This window comes from Prionailurus viverrinus, chromosome A3 (genome assembly GCF_022837055.1).
Source record: "Prionailurus viverrinus isolate Anna chromosome A3, UM_Priviv_1.0, whole genome shotgun sequence".
NCBI lineage: Eukaryota > Metazoa > Chordata > Mammalia > Carnivora > Felidae > Prionailurus > Prionailurus viverrinus.
In genome coordinates, this window is record NC_062563.1 from 119,513,286 (window position 1) to 119,538,830 (window position 25,545).

General features: G+C 51.5%; 2 protein-coding genes and 2 non-coding genes across 10 annotated transcripts; 1 reads left to right on the top strand and 3 right to left on the bottom strand.

Moving 5' to 3' along the window:
* Positions 1–753: 753 nt before the first annotated feature.
* AGBL5 (AGBL carboxypeptidase 5) lies at positions 754–24,483 on the bottom strand. Of its 7 annotated transcripts, XM_047851497.1 has the most exons (17): positions 23,699–24,483; positions 23,125–23,265; positions 21,499–21,758; positions 21,078–21,249; positions 20,595–20,758; positions 19,854–20,031; positions 19,430–19,608; positions 18,545–19,001; positions 17,887–18,056; positions 17,419–17,554; positions 16,553–16,755; positions 15,711–15,925; positions 7,956–8,111; positions 6,774–6,886; positions 5,808–5,938; positions 5,331–5,451; positions 754–4,224 (listed from the first exon to the last, which is right to left on the bottom strand). In XM_047851497.1, the coding sequence occupies exons 3-17, from the start codon at positions 21,711–21,713 to the stop codon at positions 4,102–4,104; spliced, it is 2,733 nt and encodes a 910-aa protein (XP_047707453.1). In that variant the 5' UTR covers positions 21,714–21,758; positions 23,125–23,265; positions 23,699–24,483; the 3' UTR covers positions 754–4,101. The 7 variants fall into 7 exon arrangements, 6 of the variants coding, with proteins under 6 accessions (XP_047707453.1, XP_047707452.1, XP_047707451.1 ...); XM_047851496.1 differs by having other exon boundaries at positions 23,125–24,483; XM_047851495.1 differs by lacking the exons at positions 23,125–23,265; positions 23,699–24,483 and adding an exon at positions 22,884–23,029.
* Positions 3,896–5,046, top strand: OST4 (oligosaccharyltransferase complex subunit 4, non-catalytic). Its single transcript, XM_047851526.1, has 3 exons — positions 3,896–3,900; positions 4,024–4,161; positions 4,811–5,046. Exon 2 carries the CDS (start codon positions 4,025–4,027, stop codon positions 4,136–4,138), a length of 114 nt encoding a protein of 37 aa, XP_047707482.1. The 5' UTR covers positions 3,896–3,900; position 4,024; the 3' UTR covers positions 4,139–4,161; positions 4,811–5,046.
* Positions 23,407–23,479, bottom strand: TRNAA-AGC (transfer RNA alanine (anticodon AGC)). Its single transcript has one exon. It is a non-coding gene; the product is annotated as a tRNA-Ala (tRNA).
* TRNAY-GUA (transfer RNA tyrosine (anticodon GUA)) lies at positions 23,819–23,908 on the bottom strand. The gene is given in 2 exon segments: positions 23,819–23,854; positions 23,872–23,908. It is a non-coding gene; the product is annotated as a tRNA-Tyr (tRNA).
* Positions 24,484–25,545: the final 1,062 nt, after the last annotated feature.

The following is a 25,545-nucleotide window of genomic DNA, read 5'->3' on the forward strand; positions in this document are numbered from 1 at the left end:
CATTGTAAGTTTTTGAGTAGGAGCTCAATATACATGCAGAAGGAAGACAGGAGCAATGGGCAGGGTTTTAGGCACAAGGATGCCGGTTCCTGCTCCTTCTCTAAGTATCGTTATCCCTTTGAGCAAATCCCATGACTCTGCTAGAGGTCTGTTGGCTACTGTCTATGGTGCCTTCGAAATTCTACATTGCAAAATGATGCAGGTTGGGAAGAGAAGGCTGTGATTGCTTGGTGACTGCCTGGGTAATAAGGGGCCACAGTGAAGGAGATATCAGAGAAGATTCCGGGGTTTGAGCCAGAAATGGGTAACTTGAGAAGAGGAACGGGTTTGGAAGAAGATGACCTTAGTTTGGACATACTGAGTTTAAGATGAGAATAATGTAGTTCAATGGTAATAAATGTCCAGGAGATGGTCAGAGATGTGGGTCTTGATTCCGGAAACCATTTATAGGGCAATAGTTGGAAATCATGAGAATGGATGCCACCAAATCTTCTATGTGACTCTGTGTGATCTGCCCCTGAGGTCCTATGGCCCAGAATATGATCTTGATGGCTGGGAGAAATGTTCGTGAAACGACAGGATGATGAAAGTGAATGCTGAAATCCACAGAAATGGAAATTTGTGGCTGCCCTCGGAAGTGTGGGGATCAGCACACAGGGAGACTTGAAGGAAAGAGCCCCAAGAGATCGATTTGAAAGTTGCTGTCAGTGGAAGGTTGTAGCATTGTCCCTGGTCTCTGCATCAGTTCTGGGCCCTGGCCCTGGCAGGAAGCCAACCCATTTCAGGTTGCCCTGGCTGCTGCTGTGGGTTTTCTTTCTCTGTTCTTGCCACCCTCCCTCCCATCAGGGGGCCTCTGACAATCTGAAAAGTCATCCCAGCCATCTTGTCACTGTCCGGTTGTCCTTCATTCCTTAAGTTTAAATGGGTGCCCCCCCCCCTTAAATTTAAAAATCTGTTGTATATTAAGTATGTCAAGCCAAAAAGGTTGGCTTTGAAATACAATTGTGGTAGGTTGCATTTCATTTAGCCCTGTAGTTAGGAGCCCCGACCTAGGGGCTGACATAGAATGTTTGTGATATTTCAAGTAAATCAGTGGCTCTGGGTTCACTGGGGAGGCTTGAGGTGTTGAGCCAGCAGGCTGCAATGGAGACTAAGGTTAGAGAAAATACATTGCCGATGGCCGTGGTACTGACGAGTAGCCACAAATGTCCAAAGAAACTGCCAAGAGAATTCCGGAGACCAAAAATGGCTAAGTCCTTGGAGCACGAGGACAAGATCTATTTTATAACCTCTCCAGGATAGGGGACTATCAAGGGTCTAGTGCCAATGGGAAATCCTCGCTATACTGGACAACTAAATTATTCAGTCAAGCATCAGTGGCTGAGCAATGAGCTCATGTACCAAGGCCAGGACAGCTGGGGGCACCAGCAGTGAGGGGCATTTCATGTCTAATGCCTTCTGTCAGAGGACTGAATATTGGGAGGGAAAAAATGAGAGTGATATGAATTGGGTCTTAGGTTATGCAAACCCAGATGGGAATTCAAGCTTTGGGGGACTCTTGAGCAGAAGTCCACTCCTGCTCAAATGTACACATTTTCCTTTTCTTCCCAACCCTTCCCACAGGTATAATACTTTAAGAGCCAGCCTCTCTGGACTCGGGGCCCAGGCCCATTTCCGGGATCTTGCTGCCTTTTCACTCCTTAGCCGAATCCTTCCCTCATGTCTTCTCCTTGAAAATGTCACACTAACTCCAGAGATTAAGCTCCACATATGCCCCTCACAGCAATTCTCTCTCTCCTCCAGCTCCCCCAAGGATGAGGCTTTGACTCTTTCACTTTCCACAGACATTTCCACCCAAGCTTTTTTCAAGTTTTGTTAGTTCTTAGCCGAGTCTAGGTTAGTCCTGGGGACCATTTTTTAATTTCAGTTCCCCCAGGCACTAGGCCAAATGACCCATTCAAGGCCGATAAAGATTTGCTGACCCAGGCACGGCAAGTTCTGAGAGGTGAAGGACATTTCTGGATGTTTCTAAAACAAACCTTTTCCTCTTGTCCCTGGCCCTGGGATAACCTGTCGAGTCCACAGTCTGACGCGGAGTATGGAATAGAGGAAAGCGAATCAGGTGACGGTTTCAAACTATTTGTAGAGTCCTGCTCAAATCAATTACTTCTGGGCCTCAGTTTCCTTCTTTGTAAAATGATCTTGAAGGCCCCTTTCAGCTCTGTCAGCCTAAGGTCAGTTGGTTTCAGGACACCCTTGTTAATCTGAAATACTTCCAAGGCCTTCCCTCATATCATTTGCAGTCTAGAAAGTCTACTTTCCAGGGTTTCGTTCTGCTTTAACAGTAGATCTAAGTGTCTGGCTGGACTTGGATCTGGTTCAAATTTCCAGGAGCCACAAAGCATAATGTGTGTAGTCCTTGGAGACCTAGACCCCCATTCTCCCAGGGCAGGGCTGGGACACTCTGAGGGACACGAGGATGTACACGCCTGGGGTTTCACGGTTATGTACACGGGACATGGGCTTGGGATCCTAAATAGGAAACTTCGGGGAAATGCTGGGGGGGTGGCATGGGGAAGGCCAGGGGGAATGACAGACTGACTGCTCAAGGCAGGGACTGACCTTCGGAGCCACTGGGCTAGCGCATGGAGGACCACTGCTGATGGCCCCAGGCCTCAGAAGCCAGCTCTGGGCTAGTGAGCCCCTAGCTCATGGTGCACACAGGCACCAAGACGGTCCCCTGCCCCAGCTGCTCCAGTCCCACAGCAGCTCCTGTAGTTTTCCTTGGCTCAGAGAAGCAGAGGCGTCCCCTGAGCCCTGGCTCCCCTCTACCGCAAAGCAACTGGCTTCCATTACCCCTGACAGCTCCAGAGTAACAGCCCAGCCCCCGGCCCCAGCCTGGCTCGGTGCCGTTCCCTTTTATGGTGAAGCAGAGGGAAAGCAAGGAGGGGGGGGGTTGGGGTGGGGAGTAGGTTCTCGCTGGGGCAGAGGGCTGTAGAGCTCCAGGGCCGCTCCCTCACCAGAGACCCTCAGTCATCTACCCACAGTCGGCTTTCTCCTCAGTGATCCACTCTGCTCAGAACACACAACCCCTCTTGCTTGTCCTGGCCCTCCCTCCCACTCTCCCTCCCTCACATCCGGGGGGTGATTTCCCACTTGGCCCAAGTCCCACGGTTTGGGTTTTGATTCCGGGAGGGTCCGCCCTATTTCCGACGCCCACCTCCGAGGGTGGGGTGGGGGGAGCGAGCCCGGGGAAGGGAGGCACCGGTCGGATCGCAGGCAGCATCGTTCCCCTGGGCGGGTGTGGGGCAAAAAGGCGGGAGCCGAGGAGAGGAGCCTCCGGCCGCCCCAGCTCTCTCCCTATTCTGCACCGCCTCTAACCGCCCTCTCCGCCGCGGGGGCCAGGGAGGGGACCCTGAGGGCAGGGCCCAAAGGAAGCACCTGGCTGGGCCGAGCCGGGAAGCGGAGGGTGGGCAGCAGCGCGGGGGGCCAAGGCAGGAAGCGGGGTCGAAGTCTAGGGGTCAGGCCGAGCCTCTCACCCTACCACGCCGCCGCACCCTCGCCCCGGCCCGCTGCTGGGCTTCGGGGAGGCGGCCACGGCTCTGCCGCGTCCCCTGCTGCGCCAGCTGCGGCCAGCTGCGCTCCGCCCGCCTGTGGCGCGCGCCCGCGGCTCGCCCACCCCCTGCGGCGGGCAGTCCGTCCGCAGCCCCGCCCGAGACCCCGCCCCTGCGAGGCGCCTCGGGGAGCAGGCGAGACGGCGGGGCTAGAGAGCCCGTTCCGGCCGAGCAGCACGGCCGGAAGTGCCTGGTTTGGGCTTGCGCTCGCGCTACTAACTTCCGGGCCGGAACTCCTACCTGGAGCTAGTGCGCAGACCACACCGCGTTGAGCCCAGCTGGTCAGGTGAGAGGCGCGTAAGCGCGCTCCGCGGCGCTTCGGCGGTGGCTGGTCCAGGGGGCGAGAACGGGTCCCGGTCTGGGCGAGGAATGCGCCAGCCCCAGGCTCAGTCCCTCCTCTTCTCCGCAGGATGATCACAGACGTGCAGCTCGCCATCTTCGCCAACATGCTGGGCGTGTCGCTCTTTCTGCTTGTGGTTCTCTATCACTACGTGGCCGTCAACAATCCCAAGAAGCAGGAATGAAAGTGGCGCTTTCTCCGCCCCAGGTAACGGTCCGGGGCTGCAGCGCCCAGCCCCCGGAGAGTGGAGTGGCGAGGCCGCGCCAGGGCCTGCAGGGTTCGAAACTTCAAATCAGAAAGTGCCGGGCCAAGCATGATACAGTCCAGAACTGAGCCCCTTTATCCGCACACAGTAGGGAATGCCTTACAGTGCCCCGCCCTTTACCTGCTAGAATGGGGGTGACTTTCCTACTCCTCTGCCCCCGTCTTCGTGGTACCCCCATGCCCAAGTTGGGCCTTTGGGTACTAGGAGACACTGACACAGAGAGGAGTAAAGGTACTGAGGATGCCATCCAAGTATGAGGATTTGGGCTCTTCACTTAAGGGGGACTTAAGGAGTCCTCACTTCTCCAAGCTTGTTGAGGCTTTTATTTAGGCAGAATTTGGGGAGGAGGGGGAGGCGGGGGGGGGGGGGGGGTTGTAAAGATGTAGAATTCTGGAGCAGGAGGCACTGAGTTAGGGTGGCTCCTGTAGACCCAAGCCCTAGACAAGAAAGGTGGGGTAGGGTGGGGAACCTTAAGTGTTGGTCAAAAATGTAAAGGGGGAACAGGATGGATGGGAGTGGATGCCTGAAGGATTTCCCCAGAGGAAAGCTGCAGCATTTTCCTTACCTCGGGTCTTTCCCCCTTTTTTCTAGGGTTCCAGGACATAGGCTGAGGCAAGATGGAGGGTGTGAGGGGCCTTCACACTTCACTTCATCCCTCTACCCATCACAACATACAAAGCAACTACACCTGGATTTTTCCAAACAACTTTTATTTCCTCAAAGTCTTCCTTAACCCTATGGAACAAGAAGCTGCCACTGAGTAGGGCCCAGTATAGGGGCTTTTTCTACTCCCTCCCCCCAATATAAAAATATAGATATATATTTTTTGTGGTCCCAAAATCTTGTGCTGTGGAGGGAGGGATGGGGTAGCAGATTTCTGCTTTGTGCTGTCTCAAGGTGATGCTCTGGGATGTCTCAGAACAGTGTGGCTGGTATTCACTGTCTGTTCATATAGGAGTTATGGTTGTCACATGGAATCAACAGCTGAGGGAGGAGGCTAGCACATTTCTCCCTGTGTACCCCATCTTGGGGCTATATCCTGGGCATGGAGGTGGAGGCATCAGACCCGGGGAGAAACAGTGAGTGGGGGTGATTTAGGGACAAAACAAACCTCAGGCTGGCCCAAAGGCCCCCCGCTGTAACATATCCGGGACTGGGAGTCAGATAGACTACAGGAAATAGGAGAAAAGGCAGGGGCAGAGCGGGGCCGTGGGGGCCCGGCGTGAGGCAGCCTGCAACAGAGAAGAGAGAGCAATCAGGCTTGTGAGAACTCTGACAGGGGCTGGACATGAGAGGGGGGAGATGGGTAATGATAGGTGGGTTGAGCACTGCACCTTGGGCTGATGCTGAAATGCGGCGGCTCCTAGGCCTTAGCCCCTAACAAGGAGTTGTTTTCTTGTCCTTTGGAGTGAAGACTGAGGCCATGATGGGAAAAAAATCAGGGACTAGATTCTTAATGAAAGTACCTTTAGTCTTTTGGAGGTCAGAGGGATTAGGGAAGGAAGAAAATGATCCTGAATGTGCGCAGAAATGGGAATGAAGGGACAGAAGTGAGAGGTGGGGTGAGGGACTGGACCCGGGTGCTCACCCTGGTGCAGAGCTGGGTCCTGGCTCCGGCTCACTGCTCTCCCTGGTCCGGGGTGTAGGGGATGTGGGGCCCGAAGAGCCTCTCATCCCTCTGCGAGTCGGCGGTGAGCCCCGGCCCAACCTGGGCCTAGCCTGTGTGGATAGGGGGTGGGCTGAGAGGCTGGATTCTTCCATTAACTTTTTTGCTTCTGGGTTTGCTTCTAGAGTTTCCGTGCATAAGAGTGTAGGACAGGGGTCAACACCGGTACTGGGACCTTGAATTTCTGGGCACTGTCCCTAGCTGAGAGGGTAAGGCAGGATAATAGCTAGAGAATTCTTAGGTTCAGTTTATGACTATACACTCTAAGTCATACTTAACTAGGGGAGGCAAAAGGATCTAGCATTTAACCTCCATGGCTGTATTATGGCTGACATCTGGCTGAATAGGGAAGCAGTGTTTGGAAAGAGGTTGGAGAATTGGTGGGTCTCTCAGAGCCTTCTGTGCCTCAGTCCCTGCCAGAGCAGCTTAGGCTTCACGCATCCGGTCTCTGTCTGTACTCAGCTTTAGCCAATTTAACATGAGAAATCTGGACTGAATTGGGAGTTGGTGGCACAGCTGTTCTTAGGAGCAGCAACCAGATGTGTTACCTGGGGAATCCGGGACCCCTCCTGGCGGGAACTCTCCTCGGGCAGGTCTGGGCAGAAAGAGAGGAGAAGCTAAGGGCAGGGGCGGGCAGTGCCAAAGCTAGCAGGCTAAGGTTGGGGTGTATCTGGCAGGGACGCGGGTTGGAAGCAAGCAAGAGACCTGGCTGAGGGATGGGGGTACTGGACAGACAGGCACGGGCACCAGAGCAGCTCTCTGATATGGCCGGGGGAGGTTGTAAAGCAGTGCTGAGCATTTTCCCTCCCACTACCCAGACGAACAGTGCCTTGCTGGGCTCTGTGAGAGTTGTTACACTGGGGTTTGGGGAAGACACAAAAATGTTACCTGCAGTCGTGTCCTGATACAGGGGATCCGAGGTCCAGTCCCTAGCAGCCCTTTCCCAATCACCATGACAGCCTCTGGCTTGTCGCCTGAGGACAGGAATGAGCAGCTGCTCCCTAGGAAACAAAGAAAACTGCTATCAGGGTAGGGAGCCGTGGAGAAGAAGAGGGAACTTCCTTTAGAACAGGGTTTCTCAAAACTGGCAATATTGACATTTTGGGCTGGATGATTCTTTGTTGTGGGGACCTGTCTTGTGCATTGCAGAATGTTTAATAGCCTTTCTGGTCTCTACCTACTAGATGGCATTTCTTCTTCCTCTGTCCCCTCCCCATTGTAACAACCAAAAATGTCTCCAGACCTTGCCACATGTTCCCTAGTGAGTAAAATGGCCCCTGGTTGAGAAGCACGGCATGCTCTAGTCGGGTCCAAGGAGTGGAGTAGCAACTTGCAACTTAAGCCACAGCCCATCAAGCTGAACTACTCTGAATTTATAGACTTCAGGGCCTGTCGCATCCAAATGAGTAAGCGCTCAAGGATAAGTCAGTACCCAAGATGATAGATTGACAAGGGCTACCCACTGAAGACCGTTAACAGGTTGGGAGTAGTGGGCTCTGAGGGAGTTAGAGGATGTTGGACTGGAGTCTTAAGAATCATTCCCGTCCAGTCCTTTACACAGCTGGGTGTATAACTTAAAAGGACAGCAGGTGGCCTAGGTTTTATGTGGATGATGCGGTCACACAGCATTTGCTGTGATGACAGGTGAAAGGCCTCTGCCTTTTTTGTTCTTCAGTTTTGTCTAATGTTGCCCAGTTCCTGGAGTCAGGAAGCTTGAGTAAGTAGCAGGTATTCAGGTTGTTCACCTTTGAGGATTAAGTGAGACAACGTGCTTAGAGCAGTGCCTGCCACATAGATGCTCAAGAAACAATAGCTATTTTATTATACAAAGACGTCCATTAACTTCCAGCTTCCTGTACAAGAGCATGGGTGCTTTATGGGTTTAGGATTATCCAGGAGGATAATGGATGCCCCCGGTGTGGAGAGGCCTGCATTAACTTTCTGCATCAAGTCAAGAAAGAAGAGCTGAAGGGATTGGTTTAAGCCTAGCAGGGAGTCTGGTCTACACCCTGGGTAGTAGGGAAGGAAGGAGGCTGGCCAACCCAGATTACGGTGGCAGTAGGTACAGACCTGATATGCTGAATGAGCTGGGGAGTAGGCAGGAGCCCATGTTGTGTGAGGCTGCTGGGCTAGAACTAGCAGGATTTGGGGATGGGGCCAGGCCGCTTGAAGTAGGGCGATGGGTCAGTGGCTGCTGCCGCCGTCTCCTGTCCTGGCTTCGGGGCTCTGAGTGGAAGGGACACAAGGAGATAAAAGGGCAAGTAAGTGAGGCCCTGTCACTCCACTGCCCTGCTGGTTCTCGCACTTGTCATCACACCAGCACTCCTCTCTGGAAGTAAATTTAAGGTGGGTAGAAAGACCTCTGATACTTACTCCGGTTACCCGGGACACAGCAAGCCCTCATCCGCCTCTCTGTGGCTAACCACCCTGCTCGCTCGCCAGTTCATTCTTCTGGCCGAGAAGTTACTGAGCTTGGCTTCTGAAACAGCTTCCCTAGGTTTCTCCTGCCTCTAACCACTCCTCTTCAACTACTCTTACTGCCCCCAAATGCCAGTGCCCCTCCCCCATTGTACCCTTGGTCCCCTCCTGCTGTGCATACTCTAAACTCCTAAGCTGCTCTGGAGCCCTCTTTCCTGAACTACAGTTCAGTGGTCCACTGGCATTTCTACCTGGCGGTCTCTCATGACCCCAGCAAAACTAATTTTCTTCCATCCTTCCTTTTCTTCTCCTTACCTACCACCTAGAAACCTGTTTCATCTTCTGACTCCTCCCTCATATTTAGATTTGTGTTTAACCAAATCTAGACAATTCTGCCTCTGCCTTTGCTTGGATTCCTCCTTCATTCTCCCTTGCCATGGCCTGTGTCCAGCTATAGGTCTTTATCTCTCATTCAGGCTTCTGAAAAAAATTCCCCACTTGTCACCCTAGCTTGAATCTGTTCCCTTTTACAGTCCCATCTTTCACACCGGTGCCAGAAATTATTCCAAAACCTAGACCTGATCAAAGTCATTTGGTTCAGGCAAGGAGGAGATACTGAAGGTCTTTTAAAGGATAAAGCCTAGGGGCGCCTGGGTGGCTCAGTCAGTTAAACATCCGACTTCGGCTCAGGTCATGGTCTTGCAGTTTGTGGGTTTGAGCCCCACATCAGGCTCTGTGCTGATAGCTCAGACCCTGGAGCGTGCTTCAGATTCTGTCCCTCCCTCACTCATGCTCTGTCTGCATCTCTCTCTCTCTCAAAAATAAATAAACCTAAAAAAATAAAGGATAAAGTCTAAACCCTTTACCGTGGCATTCAGAGCTCCACCCACTGTGGTTCCAGTCTGCCCATCCTTGGTAGGATGCTGACTTGATCCTTCAAACCCTCTGCTACAGCCCCTGTAGCTGCTAGCTGTGTGGTTCCTCTGCAATGTCCGTTTCCTCTTCTAGTGAAACCTTGAACAACTTAACATGTCCCATCTCAAATGTCACCTCTGTGAAGCCTCCCTGACCATCACAGGTAGAATTGACTGTTTTCCCTTGCTTTATTGTCCTTTGTTCGCTTGGCTAGTAATGATTTATGGTTTTTGTCTCAAGAAGCTAGCACATGTCAAGTGCTTATGATCATGCCTGGTACATAGTACTCAGTAGTTGTTAACTAGTATTCTGCTTGAAACTGGAATCTCTTGAGGGTAAGGACTTTTCTCCAGTCTATACCAGTCTGTATATCCTGGTGCCTACAAAACTCTGCCTAGAAAACCAGAGATGCTAGTAAAGGTTTTGTTTTCCTGAATAGCAGACACCCACCATAGACCATGGGCTGCTCAATAATCTGAGTCTAAGGACATATGCTTATTCCCCGTGGGGCAGCTCTTTCTGGTCCACTCTGGCTAGAGCCTCACCGGTACAAGTTCTGAGAGCAGACGGTGACTGGATGGTGTAGGGAGGCTCTCAGGTTTGGCAGGTCTGTCTCATCACAGAGGGATGGCAGGTGCCAAATGCTCTCAGACTGAATGAGCTATTAAGCTTTGTGGAGCTGAATTCAGTGGAGGTCCCAGGATGCCACTTGGCCTCTAACAAAGTAACGTGTGTTGGATGCAAAATACCTCTAATTCAGGAAGTAGGTGACAATAACTTAATCTTGGCCAGCTATAATGACCAGTAGTCAGCAGTGACAAGACTACTTCTGGAAATCCCAAACCAAATTTTTAAAAAATTGACACATGAATAAGGAATAGAAGAAAGGGAGAGATTTCAGGACAGAAGCTACTCTAGCTTTGAGGAGTTTGCTGAGGGGCTGGGTACCAATTAGAGTACCAATTAGAGCCAAGAGTCAAAACTAACCAGACCTGTCAATTGTAAGTCAATAGTAAACAGGCAACAACAACAAACAGACCTTAGGGTACTAAAGAGGTGATACACAGTGAAAGGACAGAAGTCAGAGACTCATGGCCACAGTCAACCTGAAGCATTACCTACCACCAATGACTCAGAAATACTGTAGAACCTAGCCTTGAGTGATTCTTCAGTAAAACACTGATATCAGGATGATATCCAGATGACAGTGCATAGCAGGCAGAAATGAACTTGATCAAGGATGGAAATAGTGGGTTTCTTGATGATCTGGGTATCTCTACACAGAGGCATGTTGAAATCATGTTAAGGATGAAGCCTTACCCACCCCAGGAAAGGTAAGAAAGAGCAAGTAAGAAAGTGAATGAAAGCCTTTAGGACATTTCTAGGTTGTAGCAAGAAACTGAGCAACACTCAGGAAGGTATGAAGCAGAACAGGCATATGATGTAAAAAATGTCAGTGTGAATGTACATATTATGGGAAAGATACTACAGATACAACTCAAGGATCCTGCCCCTAATGAGAGTTTTAAGGACAGGAGACCAGTCTGGTTTAGGAGAGGCCTAATATGGAAAGGATAAGGCATTTAAAAATAGCATTTTAACCCTCACTTAAACGATTTTTTTTTTTAAGAGAGCATGAGTGTGCACTGGGGGAGGGTGGGGCAGAGAGAGAGAGAGAGAGAGAGAGAGAGAGAGAGAGAGAATCCCAAGCAGGCTCCACATTTAGTGCAGAGCCCAATGTAGGGCTCGATCCCACAACCCTGGGATTGTGACCTGAGCTGAAATCAAGTCAGATGCTCAACTGATTGAGCCACCCAGGTGTCCCTTAAAAGACTGTCTTAAAGCCTGTTCAGGCCTCCCTGTAAATTTGGCAATGTGAGCACACAGCCCAATTTCTCATGTTTTGACTTTTGGCCCCTGGTATAATCCAGGCCTACTCAGTTCCCACTGAGACAAAAATTTAAGGGAGGAACCCCAGCTGTTATTTCTTGCTTCTAAGCTATAGAAACAGTGGCTTGAGGCTGAGTGCAGTGATATGTGAGTCAGCTGTGCTTCCAGAGGTTGTGAGATTGTATTTTATGGTAATCAACTGTAGATTCCATTTTGGGAGTAGGATAATCCTGGGGCAAAGGTCTGAGGTAGAGCTGGACTGACCTCCCCAGTGTAGGAGTTAGAGTGGTTTATTCTAAAGGTCTCAAAATTTAAAGGAACAGTTACTGACTTGGCATCTTTGAACTGTCCCTACACGGAGCACCCTAGATCGTACTGAATCCCTGGGATAATCACAGACCTGATTTATGCCCTCTAAGGGGTGAAAAGGTCAGACAAGCATTTATTCAGCTCCCAATTTCTTGTCTTTTCCATTCAACAAGTATTCACTGATCATAAATAAATGCAAGGCACCAAGGGAATAAGTAAATGTGTTAGGAGACATTTCCTGCCCTCAAGCTTTAATCTACTCTTAACCACAAAACTTGTTTGCAGTGAAAAAAGTAAAAGTAGTTAGTGATGGTGCTGGAGGCATTCTTCCTCCGTCCTCTGACTCACTTTTCCAAGGAACCTCCACTCACCATCGGACTTCAGCTGCTCTACCAGAAGCAGCCCGTCGGCTGAACCATGGCATGGCAGAGGCCAGGAAAGAGTTCTAGTAACTACGGATGCAAGTGCCAGAGCTGGGAGGGAGGACGGTGGCTGTGGTGGGATGACAGCTGACAGCCTCCGTTTTTACACTGCCCCCTTGTCTTTTACCCCAGGGTCCCACCAGATAGGCCACAGGGCCAGGGAATATGTTTCAGTTACTGGGTGAGACTTGCCTGAATCCAGGGCCAGGACTAGGATGAGACACCTAGGGTGCACTCCCGACCCCGAGTCCTGGGCGCCCCACCAGCTTCACCTTAGTCCTATGCCCTACATAACAGACAGGTGGAGCTGGTTGATTTGTCCACCCTCACCCCAGCCGGCTTGCCTTCAAGCTCTGTTTTGCACCAGTATCTTGGAGACTTTCAACTTCCTACTTCCCTGACTAGGTCACTGGATAAGCTCTTCCCGTGAGCTTGCTTTCCTCTGCAGCAACAGCTGCTGCTAACACTGTGTGCCCTTCTGTGCCTGCTGAACTGGAACTCAGCTGCATAACTGGGCAGGTGCTGCTCAGGAGGTGTTTTGCAGCTGGGGCAACTAGGTAAAGAAGCTCCTGGCACTGTGGTCAGGGGGTGGGAGTGGGGTCAAGCTTCCTTGGAGGCTCTTGCAGTCTCCTGTCTCAGGAACATTCCTGTTCACCCTGAGTTGCCTTGCTCGTTGGCCTCCTAAAATGTTCATCCTCCAGTCTTGAGAATAGAACCTGCCAGACTAGTTCCCTAACCTCTGCTTTAAGCTTCTGGCTGGGCTGCCTAGCTCTTTTCTGAAATTTTCTGGATAGCCTATCTTATGCTCTGTTCTAGCCAATAAAGGATAGTCATGAATTAAGTATACAGTTAAGTGTGATACGATTTCTATACATCAGTGGGAACTTTCTTTTAAATTTACAAGTCAGAAAAAAATCTTTTGTCAGATCACAATCTCAGTTTTGGGTTTGGAAAGTATAGCCACTTTATAGTTAGGTCTCAGAGATACAGGAGCTGTGTTCTTCCTATGTCAGAAGACAAAGTATGACTAGATGTGGCAGGGGCCAAAGAACCGGATGTGCAGAACCAGGAAACAGCACAAAGCTATAGGACAGATCAACCGGACAAATAAAGCCGCAGGTCCCTATCCTAAGCTGGAACTAGTCTCCAATCCTAGAGTCCTATTGGAGACTCTAGGAGATGAAGCGGCAAAAACTGTAGTACCTGGAGTCAAGATTCCAGCGCTCTGAACTTTCACCTCCTTCCAGTATTCCTGTTTGACAGAATTAGTAACCCTCTTCTCAACCCTTTGACTTTAGAGACATAGTTTGTTAGGTCTCACAAGTTTTACTCAAGTCCCCAGGGTGTCTCTTCCTGGCGCCAGCTCCTTTTTTCTGCTTCTTAGCTCATTTACCTGGGGGGACATCGCTTCTCATTTGTTTTACCTGCACCTGCTTATGGCTGAGGCCTAGATCCAACCTTGATGTCACCTTTTCTACAGGCTGGCTCTTTTTTCTGCCTGCAGGACATCTCCGTATAGATAGCCCATGACATCCAAGAATGTCTGAAATAGATAAACTCAACACTTTTTCTTCCAAACAATGTCTTAACATCACCACGACTCTCTCCTTTGGCTTGTAACCTTGAAACTCTTAGTTTGCCTCTCTTCCACCATCACTGAATCCTGCTACCTGTTTCTGATGCATATATTTCTCTCTCCTTTCCAGACCCTGGTATAGCCATTAGTTATCTCATGTATCCATTACTGTGAGGATTCTTCTCCCCCCGCCTACCCAATACATACAGTTCACAGGCCACTCTGGCATAAATCTCTCGTTCCCACCATTCTCTGAAGCACACAATCGTCGTCCTATGTCTCAGTTAACTTATCATCTTTGTTTTCCAGACATTTCAACTTCTTCCTCCAACCTCTCTCCACCTAATTTCTGTGCTGAAGGGCTTGGCCCTTTGCCCCAGCTAGGTCTGTCTGCTTCTTGTCCTCTCTGCGCAGCAGCACTGGCCCTGGCTACCACTCTCATCTCTGGAATGTTTTTGTCAAGCCATATGCTACCATCCATTCTTCAAAATCCTCGCTCAACTGAACATTCTTTGGCTACTTACTCTTGAGTGTCCTATGACGGTGGCTCCCCAAGTGCCCTGTGTTTACGAGTGTGTGCTTTTATGTTGTTCACTGTCCCGTGTCCCCTATCAAATTTAAAGTCAGCCAACCAGGAAGTATTTAGTACTGAATATGCACCTTTTCTCTTCGTTATTTGGGGAAGTAACAAAGACACAGAATACATGTCTCTCACTGACGGAGCTTCATACAGCACTCTGCATGGGGTGGGGTGGGGACGATAATAAAATACGAACGAAAAACTGCTTAGAATCCTCCAGTGAGGACCTGGGCCTAGAGAAGACTCTTTCCTATTTCTCTTTTGTAGTCAGGGAAGGGGAATTTAGGACGCTGACATTCCTTCCCAGGAGCTATGAGTGAAGAGGTATGAGAGGCTGACAAAAAGGAAAAAAACAGAAAGAAAAAAGGAAAAGAAATTAGAGGAAGTCTGAATAATGATTAGTGAATAACTTTGCTACTTAATATTAAGCTATGAAATCTTGGACAAGTCGCCCTTAAACAGCCTCAGTTTTCTCATCAGAGAAATGGAAATACCATCCACCCCACAGGGTCCTTGTGAGGACTAAATGAAATATATATATGTGATACTGTTTTGTTCGCTGTTTAATGCTATTTAAATACGTGGCATTATTATTTTAATACTCTCCTTCAAACAACGCTGTACAAAAGCATCCTCTCCAAATGAAGGGAGAATCTCAAAGAATGGGGCTCGGAATAGAAGCAGCGGGAACTGTGTTGCTTATGAGGGATAAACGGTCTTACTGGTCAAAGCTGCTAAGGACCAATGCTCCCTCCCCTGTGGCTGCTCCAGCGGGTGCAGTCAGGTTCCCACAGCCACTGACCCAGGGCATGCCTCTGGGTCCCTACCAGGGAGTGCTAATGAGGAGTGTGGCCTGCAGACCCCCAGCCTCTTAGTTCCAGCTTACAAGCCTCCAAACTCTGGCAGGATGTCTCCAGCCCAGAGGCCACGTACAATACTGCTTTGAGGTTTCGTGTATTTCTCGAAGTGGCACTACAACAATCTCCCCCCACCCAAGTCTGGGTCACCCCCAAGGAATGGGTCCATGGTCTCTTCCTCTTCTTTTTCCCTAAAAACCCATCTGTTTCTGGTATACCTCTGAACTCAGAATCTCTCATCAGGCAGGGTCTCATCAAGCCAACCCCAGGGGTACTGATGCACAGTTGAGCAGCTGTGGTGACTGCTAGGAGGGGCCAGACTGTTGTGTTGTAAGCCTCCAACAGAATCTGTCTGTACTTGTTCCGTTTTTCTCTGGAAGACTTAGAATCCTTCTGATACTGCTTTCTGAACAGGCTCTGAAGCCAGGAACAGTTTCATCCCATAGAGACCTTGGATAGGATTCTCCAGCTCTACGGTGCTACAATTTGCGTTGTGAGGACATTTCCTTACACTGCTCCTAACAAGACAGTTTGACACCATTCCTGACATGGAGGCTCCACATTTCAGTGTGGCCCTGTTGCAGCTAGTGTTTTGTTCTTGGAAATCCCCCTGCTTCCCAGCATGTGCTGAAGCCCAGGTACCCAGGACTCCCGCCTGTGCCACACACAGTACTGCTCTGGGGCTCATGGCGCAGGGAACACCAAGGTCGCAGGAGAGGCTGCAGATTCTGCTATAAACTACTTTTATTGATTCACCCCTTGGTCCCAGCCAAGAGTGTGTATCTTCAAGCTCTCATTTCCCCCAGCAATTCCCCAAACAACTGAACACCTGTTGCAGGGGCTCCCAGACTGGCTTACCTCTGACGGGGCCCAGCACCCGGTGGCTGACCTTTTGAGTGCTAGAGCCCAGGCCTGGCAGCCCTGTGGGCCGACTGCCATGAAAAGGAAAGCTGGGGGAGTTCTTCATCTGTGGAGAGTTTTGCTGGCTGCTGCTGCTGCCACCGGCACTTGTGCCAGTGCTAAAACTGCGTGCACGGCTCAAGGGATTTTCAGAGCAGGAAACAGGCAAGCCGCTGCAAAGAAGCAAGCAGACGCCAGTTAGCCCTGGGCCGGGGAGGTTGTGTCCCAAGGCTTTCCCTGAGGTCTGATGCTCAGGAAAGCTTCACCTTGGGTGAAAAAGGCAAAGGCGCTCACTGCAAGGGAAAAGGGAGGGATCTGTGTCCACAGATGGGGTATCTAACCTGGGCCATACCAGCTGATCTCAGGATGCCTGGGAGCCCTTGTTCGCAAATACATGCTCCTGCAGAAAACATACTAAGGGCTGCGGGGCTGTCTCGGAGCAGCTTAACTTAGTGAATTCCCCCCTTATTCCCTTGGACCTCTCGGTCATTCCCAACCCCTGGAAACCGAGACCTGCCCTTACCCCCACCACAATTAAATTTAATTTTGTGCCAGGCTCTGGAGCAGGGAATCCCTTGGCCTGGTTTCCAGATGCCTAGGAAGTCTGTAGCTCCAGGGAAGAGGGAAGAGGATCCCATTTTCAAAAAAATGTACTAATCTTACCAATTTTAACTTGCTCTGAAAATACTCACCATGTGGTCCTTTTGGATAGGGGAGGAACACAAACCTCCTGGAACTCCTTGCTCTAAAGCCCTGTTCCACTTTCATACCCTTTCCTCCTTCCACCCTGTGGGTCTTACTTGTTACTTTTGGGTGGAGTTCGAGAGCCTCTCTTCTTGTTGACACCCACGTTCACAGTGCTGCTCAGGCCGCGGCTGCTGCGCACGTGTTTTAGCATCCAGGCGCGGAGGTTCGTGAGGCTGCTGTGCTCTGACAGTACAATTCGGGGCCATGGATTGCATTCTGCCATGTCCAGAGCTGCAACGGCCATAGCTCGTCCCACCTGTGGGGTAGTCCAGTTTGGCTCAGCATCTGGGACTTCCAACCCAGGCTGCTATGTTGGGGAGGGGGTGGCACAGCACAGTGGAAGGGGAGGCCCGGCCCCAAATTTCCTCAGCGGGCAGGCTATATTTTGTGCCAGGGCTATTTATCTCGGCAGATTTAAAGCCGTTCCCTAAACCGTTGCTCATTTTGGGACCCTCATCCTTTATGGGCAAGAGCAAGTGGGCTTTCTGGCTGGCACCAGGAAGGCATTCTCCCAGCAGGAGAAGGCGTTTCAATCTCTTCTATAACCTGCAGCTCTTTCTCCTTCTCTCGCGTGCTCTAGGACCCTGGGGTCCTCAAAGACCACTGCAGAGGTGGTGCTTTTAAGCCTAGGTAGGAGTGAACAAACCCAATAGAAGGAAGAAGACCAGCTTAAGACGCAAAGAATCTGACTCAGATGTGCTGGGGATTCTCTGTGGTATGAGGTCAGAAATAGTGCCTACTCATCGTCCCAATCCCATCAGAGTCAGGGGCCTGCCCCTATGTTAACTGCAGAAAATAACCACAGTGGTGAGATGGTGACGGTGGTGAGCCTCTCTTCAGAGGGCCTTAGGCAGCAGGAGTGAAGACCATTCCAGACTTTGGGGTTCCCCTCTTCCCCAGGTATCCCCTGTATTCATACCTGTTCAAACAGTTCCACAGTGTATCTGGAGGGGAAAGCCGGCGGGGGAGGGGGGCTGGCCCGCCCGTTGTCATGGCAGGCGGCAGGGATGCTGTTAACTGAGCGTCCGGTGTTGTAGTTGCATTCAAGTGTGTAGCTAAGACACAGAGACCTTTATTAGTGTCCTGCCCGGAAAAATCAGGACAGAACCATGGGGGACAGCCTAGGTGGTCTAAGAAATAATCACTTGGAAAACAGTGGATACAAACAAAGTGCTAATCCTTAGGAACTAGCAATTGACCTCGGCACTATATCATGTACCCGAGAAGTCCCAAAAAGTCAGACTCTCAGGCCAAAGACAGTAATGCTAATGGGGAGCCTGTCTTTTGAGAAGATTTGGGCCGTCCCTTGCCCCTCAAACAACTTAGACTGGGTATTGTTTTCTTTAAGGAAGTTACTTCATCAGCTATATCCCAGTTTCCCCCCAACCTGTGGATTATCCCTGAGGCTTTGTAGATTGCAACCCGGCCGCTTCCCTCCTTAGACTGGCCATCTCTGCGGTCTCGGGCATACATGTTCTTCTCTGAGAAATTGCAACCCTGGAAGTCGAAGTGTGCTGAGTTCAAGGAGATGAGCTTTGGATACAGCATGTTTTCCACCTGTGTGAGGGAGGAAAAAGGCAATTCAGGAGAGACAGACAGAAAGAAGGAACGGGCAAGGAACAGATGGCAAGCAGGGGGCCATGTGACTAAATACACGGCAGATACCGTGTTTTTTGAAAATGTCACTGTGTGCTTGACCTTATTTCCAGGTGTTGGAAAGGTACAGTTCTATCTCTTTTTAAGCTCTTAGCTTCGTCTCTCCCACAATGCAAACTTTTCCTTTTCCCCTGATTTCCCAAACTGTAGAATAAACACCACGATGCTGACAGCTTGGTCTTCGTTCAAAGGTCATGATGATGTAAAGACTGAGACACAAAGCCCCAGTGCCATCCCCCTTTGGCCCTTTGAAGCTTGTTTGGAGGTAGAATACCTCTTGCAGCCACAGGCCTTCCTGTCACAAGACCACCTTCCCTTTGTCCTTGGCCTAACCTGTATCTCCTGACCTGCAACACTTCCCACACTCACGTGGCACTCTGGATTCCTACCTGGGTGCTCTCATCACTAAAGCTGTTTCCATACATGAAGCAGCCCCTTTTGGAAGCATGTCCGTGCAGGTCCACATAGTAAGCGACGCCACTCTCTTTAGGGGGGATGGTGTCGGGGGCCGGCTGCTCAACCTCAGCGGACCGTTGTGGCATAATCCACACACCGCCGGGCTTCTGTTCTGCCGACTCGGTCTGTGTCCAGCCTTCAGGGTCATCCCCGTCAGACGCGTGCCCAAGGTGAGCTTCATTTTGGATATTGTTGGTTTTCTCGAGGTCAGAAAGGGGAGCATCAGGAGGGAGCTGGGGACTGTGCTGGTGCTCAGAGGGACCCTGGGAGTTCAGTCTGGAGTGCACGTGGTGGTAGAGAAGCACAGCTTTGGCCCCGTAGATGGCTGGGTGCAGGACTGCATCGGGCTTCAGGTACTGACGGTTCAGGTTCACTCCACGCGAGTCTGTGCTATAGGAAAACAGAGACTGAAGCAGGGTCTAGAGCGCTGAGCCGGTGAAGGAGACATGAGAGTGGATGAAAGGGGGCCTGGGGGAGACTGACTTGCAAAATGAGAGGCCCAGGTTGCATTAGGAAGGAAAGGATTGAGAACAGGCCCTCTCCTTGGTGGGCTGTCCCCCCGACCACAGAGACTAAGCACGGCTCCCTCTACCCAGATGGACCTGCGGTTATTCTAACTCTGCTCCTTCCAGAGAGCGCCGCTAGATGTACCACATTCCTTCTCTGGTCCCTGGACAACGAGATGGGCTTGCCCTTGTTCGGGTACAAGAGGACTGGGAATGCAGGAGAAGTTAAAGGAGAGGCTGATAGTATTTCACGGAGGTGGAGGACACGAAGGGGACCGGGAACAATCCTGACAGGCTGGGGAGGCTGCTTACCGGTAGTGGCCCCGGACCACACCGTCGGGGTTCAACATGGGAATCAGCTTAAAGACAAAGAGGCGACGCAGGGTTTGGGCCCGGGGGTCATCAGGTCGAAGGATGAAGTCCAGAAAGCCATTGAAGACAAAGCTAGATGGAGTCTCCCCAGGGTGTACCCTACTGCTTAAGAAGAATATCTGAGGTGGAGAGGAGAGCGGTCATTAGGCCAGTTACCTGGTACGTCCACTCTAACAGTAAATGGGGGGCGGGCAGGAAGAGCCACTGGATTTGCAGCTGGCTGAGTCTGCAAGTGGAGCTGGGAGCAGCCCTGCTTGCCTCCCAATGCGGCCACGACTCCCAGAGGTAACATGGCCTTAAGCTATCCACAGGGCTTGGAGCTAGGGAAAGGCCAAGGTGCTACCTTTATGCTGTTCCCACTCACCCTCTTGCCTGTGAAACGGAAGGGTCGGGGGGTGCCGGTATCAGGAAATAGCTGCTCTAGACGGGGCTCTCGATCTTCTCGAAGCCCATGGCAGGAAGTGATCGTTAACAGATCTACACGAAGTCCATCCAAAGAATAGCAAAGGATCTCACGGTGGTAGTAAATGGTGTCCAGGGGGCTATGGGGATAAAAACGATTAAGCCACGAGAAGTCCCTAAAGTCCTAGCAAGAGGTGAGCCTCATCCCCGGCCTAGGATTTGTAGGATCTGGTCTTTCACGCTAACCTTTGGGGCCTTAGAGTCCCTCAGAGTGTTAAAAGAGGCTGAGGATTTGGGTCGTCTGAATTAGTAGAATGCAGAATACAAGACGGGATGAACTTATTGTTTTCTCCCCAGTTTATGGCTCTCTACTATGTGATGACTTCGTACACAGACTCACCCTCTGCCGGGACAGAAAAAAAGGTGTGTTGGGCAATGGCGGGGCTAAGTTCTGGGCAACTGATGGGAGCTGGGATATTAAGAGGCTTGAACTGGGCAGATGGGTGAGTAGAATGCAGGTAGCGGTAGGCTGAGGTCATGGTCACACAGAAACATATTGGTCAAAGGTACCCAAAGTCCCACACTCTGCACAGAAAAAGAGCGGGTGACATTTTGGTTCGGGGCTCCTGGGGCAAGTTCCAGAAGTAGCAGAGGCGGTGCCTGGTCGAGGACTGGGTGGCAGGAGTAAGGATGGGGTTGGCACCTGCTATGGGTAGGGTGGTTCTCCAGAAAGCGCTGGTCTAGCTGGTTTAGCAAGTCCTGGCAGTCACTGTAGGAGAAGGGGTAGCAGAAGGCGAAGAAGGTGGTGGCCCCACGGCCCTCCACGAAACGGTGGACAAAGGATAACACAAACTGCGTCTCTGTCATCTGAGGAGCAGAGGAGGAAGAGGGAGGGGCTGTTGGTGTGAGAACTAAGATCCTATTGGGATCGCCAAGAACTGACCTTACACCCTCAACACAATGCCCGACTTCCCTCCCTCTGGGACTTTCCATATGACAGTCGGCTCCTTCTGGGCTTCCTGAAGCAGGGGCTTATCTTGGACTCCAGCTAGCACTAGAGGGAAAGCTGATACCAAAACCTGGCGTCCCACCTGCCTGGTACTCTGTATCGAGGGTAACTCCTCTCTTCTTTCCCTCTTCTGCTTTTAGCACCCAAGTCTGTCTGTCTCCCTCATGGAGAACTTACCTCAAAGGTGGGCCGATCTCGAATGCGTTCCCAGCGTGGCCGGGTGGGGAGTGTGCGCACAAAGGGGGCCATGCCCTGGGAGTATAGCTTGCTTTGCTTATTCATGTTCATAATGTTGATCTTGATGAGTTTCCCTGGAGTTCCTCCCCGGACACTGAAGTAGAACCATGACCTGAGGGCCAGAGGAGGAGGAATAGGTCATTATATACTGAGGGCTGGAGACAGGCTACGTGAAACAGCTGGAGCGAGCAAGATTGGGAAAGGCCTGTTCGGTACAGAGGAGGCGAGGGAGGAGGGAGGAGGGGAGGGAGAGGAAGGGTACTGACGGTATGAACTGTAAGACAGCGAAACGAGCCTGCATTTGGGGCCTTGGCCACCTCCTCTCTTGTCCTTCTTCCACCCTCCCCTCTTTCCCCCTTACCTGTTCCCATTCTCAAACTCCGTTTCAGCACAGTCCGGTCGGGTCCACACGTTGAACTCGTAGTCAGGAGAAGAGGCGATGCTACCGGTGGGGGCTGATGCCCCACCTGCTGCTCCTTCCCCGTCACTAGACACAGATTCCACCTTCTCCACGTGGGCTAGGTTCCCTGAATCAAAGCGAGAACTGAACAGCAATCCCCCACAGCGCAGCTCCATGGTGAGGCTGGGAAAGCATCCTCCTGCCCACTCTGGCCCTGAGAGCTGGGGGAGAGGGGGGGGGGGTGGCGTAGGAAGAAGGAAGAAAAATGAAAACAAGGTTTTTGGGTATCTCCTGATCAATGAAAGCTCTTCTTAGGAAATGCCCTAAGAAACAAGAGGCTCTTTCCACCTCAGAAAAGGCAGAAGTGGCCTTCTAGCAAAGGCTAAGAGAAAGCAGTTGTCTAATGCCACACAAAGGGCTAGAACTGACCTAAAAGGACCCCATTTTACTACATCTTGGCTTACCCCAAATGAAGTACTCCATGGCTTAACTAATGTTGAGAAACGCTAGAGTCCAAGCTTTTTTGCAAAAGACTGGAGAATAACATTGGAGAGGTCAGATTTCTCAAACCTACCCAGATACACCCACCACAGCGCGTGGCCGTCTTGAAAAACGGGCCGTTCTGGATCTCTTGTTCCTAGACTGGCTCTCCGATCTCCAGCAGAGCAGAGCAGCGGAGAGAGCCAAGATTCTAAGTTTAAATGGGCAGCTGCTTCTCTCCACTCCTCTGTCCTCACAAGTCCTGACCAGGCATTCGTCTGTGGCTCCCCTGAACCCTTGGAAGGGCTAGTTCTTCCTTTTTTGTCACTACCCTATGCCTAGAAAACGGTGGCCTTTGCCAAGTCAAAAGAAACAAGGCAGAAGCCACCTGCTCACCTGGAAACTGTAGCTCAATGCCAGTTAGGGCATGGGTCTGTCTCCAGCCCCCTCCCGCCCTGCAAAGCACTGGAGTCCCTGAAAAAGCTACGCTGGCAATAGTTGTGGGTAAGTGATGGGTATGCTGAGCACCTCTAAAAACGTGGCTGGTAGAGACCCACTTGGGGGTAGGGGGTGATTCTCGACCCTCGACTCTGACAGACCCTCACCTCACACCGACCGAGCTCGCCCTGGGCAGGGCGGGGTTCGGAGGCATGAATGGACGACAGGGTCTCACAGTCGGGGCAGGGACTGGGGGGGGTCAGAGGTGCGGGCGTGGGAGTGGGGCGGTGGTGGGGGGGGGGGGTCGGCCGGGCCGGGCCGTGGGGCGGGGTGGCATTCCAGAGGGGCTCCGGGCTGAAAGGGGCTGAGAAGGGGGCGGGGCCGGGGCCGGGGCCGGCGGGGCCCGCGCTCCACGCAGCGCCCCTCACCTCTCTCGGGGCCGGCGATCCCGCTCCCTCTCCCGCTAGCGAGGCGCCACCTCGGGCCCCGGCACCCGGGTCCTCCACCCAGGACCCAAACAAAACCCGAGCGCCGCGGTGCCGGGACCCCGCTCTGCCAGGAAACAAGAAGTCTCTCGCCTATTGGCCGCTGATACAGCTGGCTACCCGCCCAGTAAGGCTCGCTGCCATTGGTCAGCACGCAGGGGTTCCCTCGCACGTTAGCGGGTACCTGAGCCAGTGGCTTTTGGGGGCTCGGCTGGCAGATCCGGCCAGAGGGTTCTACCGGGGTCTTCTCAGAAGACGGTTAACGGCCTGCCCGCTGGGAGGAGGGCAAGACAAAAGTGACCAAGAAATAAACCGGAAGACTCACCTGCAAAATAAAAGGACGATGTGCGAAGCTAATCATTGCGCACCGCGCTCTTCTGTGTATTACAAAATACCTTCCTGGGTCAGCGGATCTCCCGCCCTTCAGGAATCCTCTGATACTGATACAAGGGGCAAAAAGCCTCAGTGGAGGATGCGGGCATCGATCCCGCTACCTCTCGCATGCTAAGCGAGCGCTCTACCATTTGAGCTAATCCCCCGCCTGCTGCCGCCTCTCTTCCTTTTGCCTTACAGGCTGTTCTAGGCTGGCCGCTGACCCGAGGACCGACCGTAATTCAAAACCTTTATCTAGTAGTGTACAGGGGGATCGTGGGCAAGATTTTTAAAAGAAGGCATATAATAATCACACGTAAGCAATAGTAATAACATATCTTCGCATTTAACACAGAAGAGGGTTGGATCGTACACTGATTACTTACTGCACATGTGTTTCACCGAACATCTGCCGTGCTCCTGCAAATCCACAGCGGGCCTCTGAGTGAAACTTTCTCCCTACGACTTGATTGGCTTGAGTTGGAAGCTAAAAAGATTGTACGAAGTCCTTCGAGCCGGAATCGAACCAGCGACCTAAGGATTGCCGCAACTCGTACCACTACAGTCCTCCGCTCTACCAACTGAGCTATCGAAGGCTCCGCTGTCTCTGGCGCCTGCCAATTCCTCCCTAATGCTTACCAACGCCACATTACTCTGACAAGACCTAGAAGATTTGGGGGAAAGCTCCCCACCCCGCTTTATAAAAGGAGCTCTCCTGCCGAGTCCCTCCAAGCCGCACAGAAACAAAGGAAGCCGGAAACAAGTTCGGGCAAAGAACCTGCTTCCCAACTCTGGACAAAGGAAATGGGCAATACACTTACCTTCCATTTCCGTTTTTTACAAAACAAACAAACAAAAAGCCCACATCTCCTCACCCCCCGTGGCTTTTATAGGATTGAGGACGCTTTGAGATCCTGCTCACAACCTTGGGCCGCTGGGCGCATTTCCCGTGCGCGGCGGGCAAGCACCTGTGCTCTGCAGTTGCAAGGCGCCAAGTCCAGTTTGCAAAGCCGAGGGCTTACTTTCGCTATTTGCTCCAGATTTCCCTTGGGTGTCTTGGGGCGCCGGTAAAATCCTACTGCTCTCCTGATATGAAGGACATTCATTAGGTCAGTTAACCAACGTTTTGTCAGGATTTATTCGTTCTGGCTGGAGCATGAAACATGCAAACCACAGAGCTGTGCGCTGTGTGCAGGACAGCGCACCGTCCCGCGGCGCAGAAAGCCTGCGATTCCGGCCTGGCCGCAAGCGCGGAGGGGGCCCTGGGCGAGGCCAAGTCCACCCGTCCGCCCCTGCCCCTATCTCGTCACACCTCCGCGCCTCTTTCCAAGGGCCTGGAATGCCAGCCTACAATCCTTTGCCCACCAGAATTTCCGGGGGCTTTGAAGCCAACCTAAAACCCACCTCCCCTACGAAGCCTTGCTTGGTGGTCTGGCGGAGTGCCTGTGTGGGAAGACCTGGACCATTTCCAGCTCTGCGGCCTGGGCTACCTGGAGTCACAGTCGCCCCGGGCAAATCCAGGTCCAGTGATGGTTTTAGGACCCGTTGCAGCCCTACACTTTAAATCCGAGGTCTCTGATGTCACTGAGCACACAGGGCTTTCACTCTTGCGCCCACCCACGAAGCAGGAGGTTAACATCTCCCCACCGATTTCTTAGTTTAGCTTCATTCTGCTGCTTTAAATGCTACCACTGTGTCCGAGAGTGTTAATTTGGGCAGTTTTCTTGGCTCAGTCTTTAGTGTGCCCATTGACTCTCTTTCTTGAGGGGAAGGATGCTGGTAAACCGAACTTTTTTTTTTTTTTTAAGACGAGATTCCCATAACATACAATGAACCGTTTTAAAGTATGAACGGTTCAGTAGCACTTCGTGCATTCACAGTATTATGCAAATTATCATTTCTCTCTAGTTTCAAAACTTATTTTTTTCATCACCCTAGAAGAACATCCTGTACTCTTTAAGTAATCATTCCCCACCACCACTCCCCCACTCCCCGACCGGCACCCCTGCCCAGGCAACCACTAACCTGCTTTTTCTCTATGGCTTTGCCTATTCTGGAGATCCCATATAAGAGAAATAATAAGATATGTGACCTTTTGTGTCCGATTTCTTCCACTTGTCATAATGTTTTTGAGACTCTTCCGGGTTGTGTTACGTGTCAGCACCTTCTCCCTTTTGGTGGTTGCATAATATTCCATTGTATCACTATACCATTTTGTTTATCCATCTATTGA

Coding starts and splice junctions, on each gene's coding strand:
- AGBL5 (XM_047851497.1), bottom strand. CDS start 21,713: ATGGAGCTGCGCTGTGGGGGATTGCTGTTCAGTTCTCGCTTTGATTCA. Junction 20,032..20,594: donor AACCACCCTACCCATAGCAG/GTGCCAACCCCA, acceptor TTATCCCCATAG/CCCCCTGGACACCATTTACT. Junction 16,756..17,418: donor CTGTGGAACTGTTTGAACAG/GTATGAATACAG, acceptor ACTACCCCACAG/GTGGGACGAGCTATGGCCGT.
- OST4 (XM_047851526.1), top strand. CDS start 4,025: ATGATCACAGACGTGCAGCTCGCCATCTTCGCCAACATGCTGGGCGTG.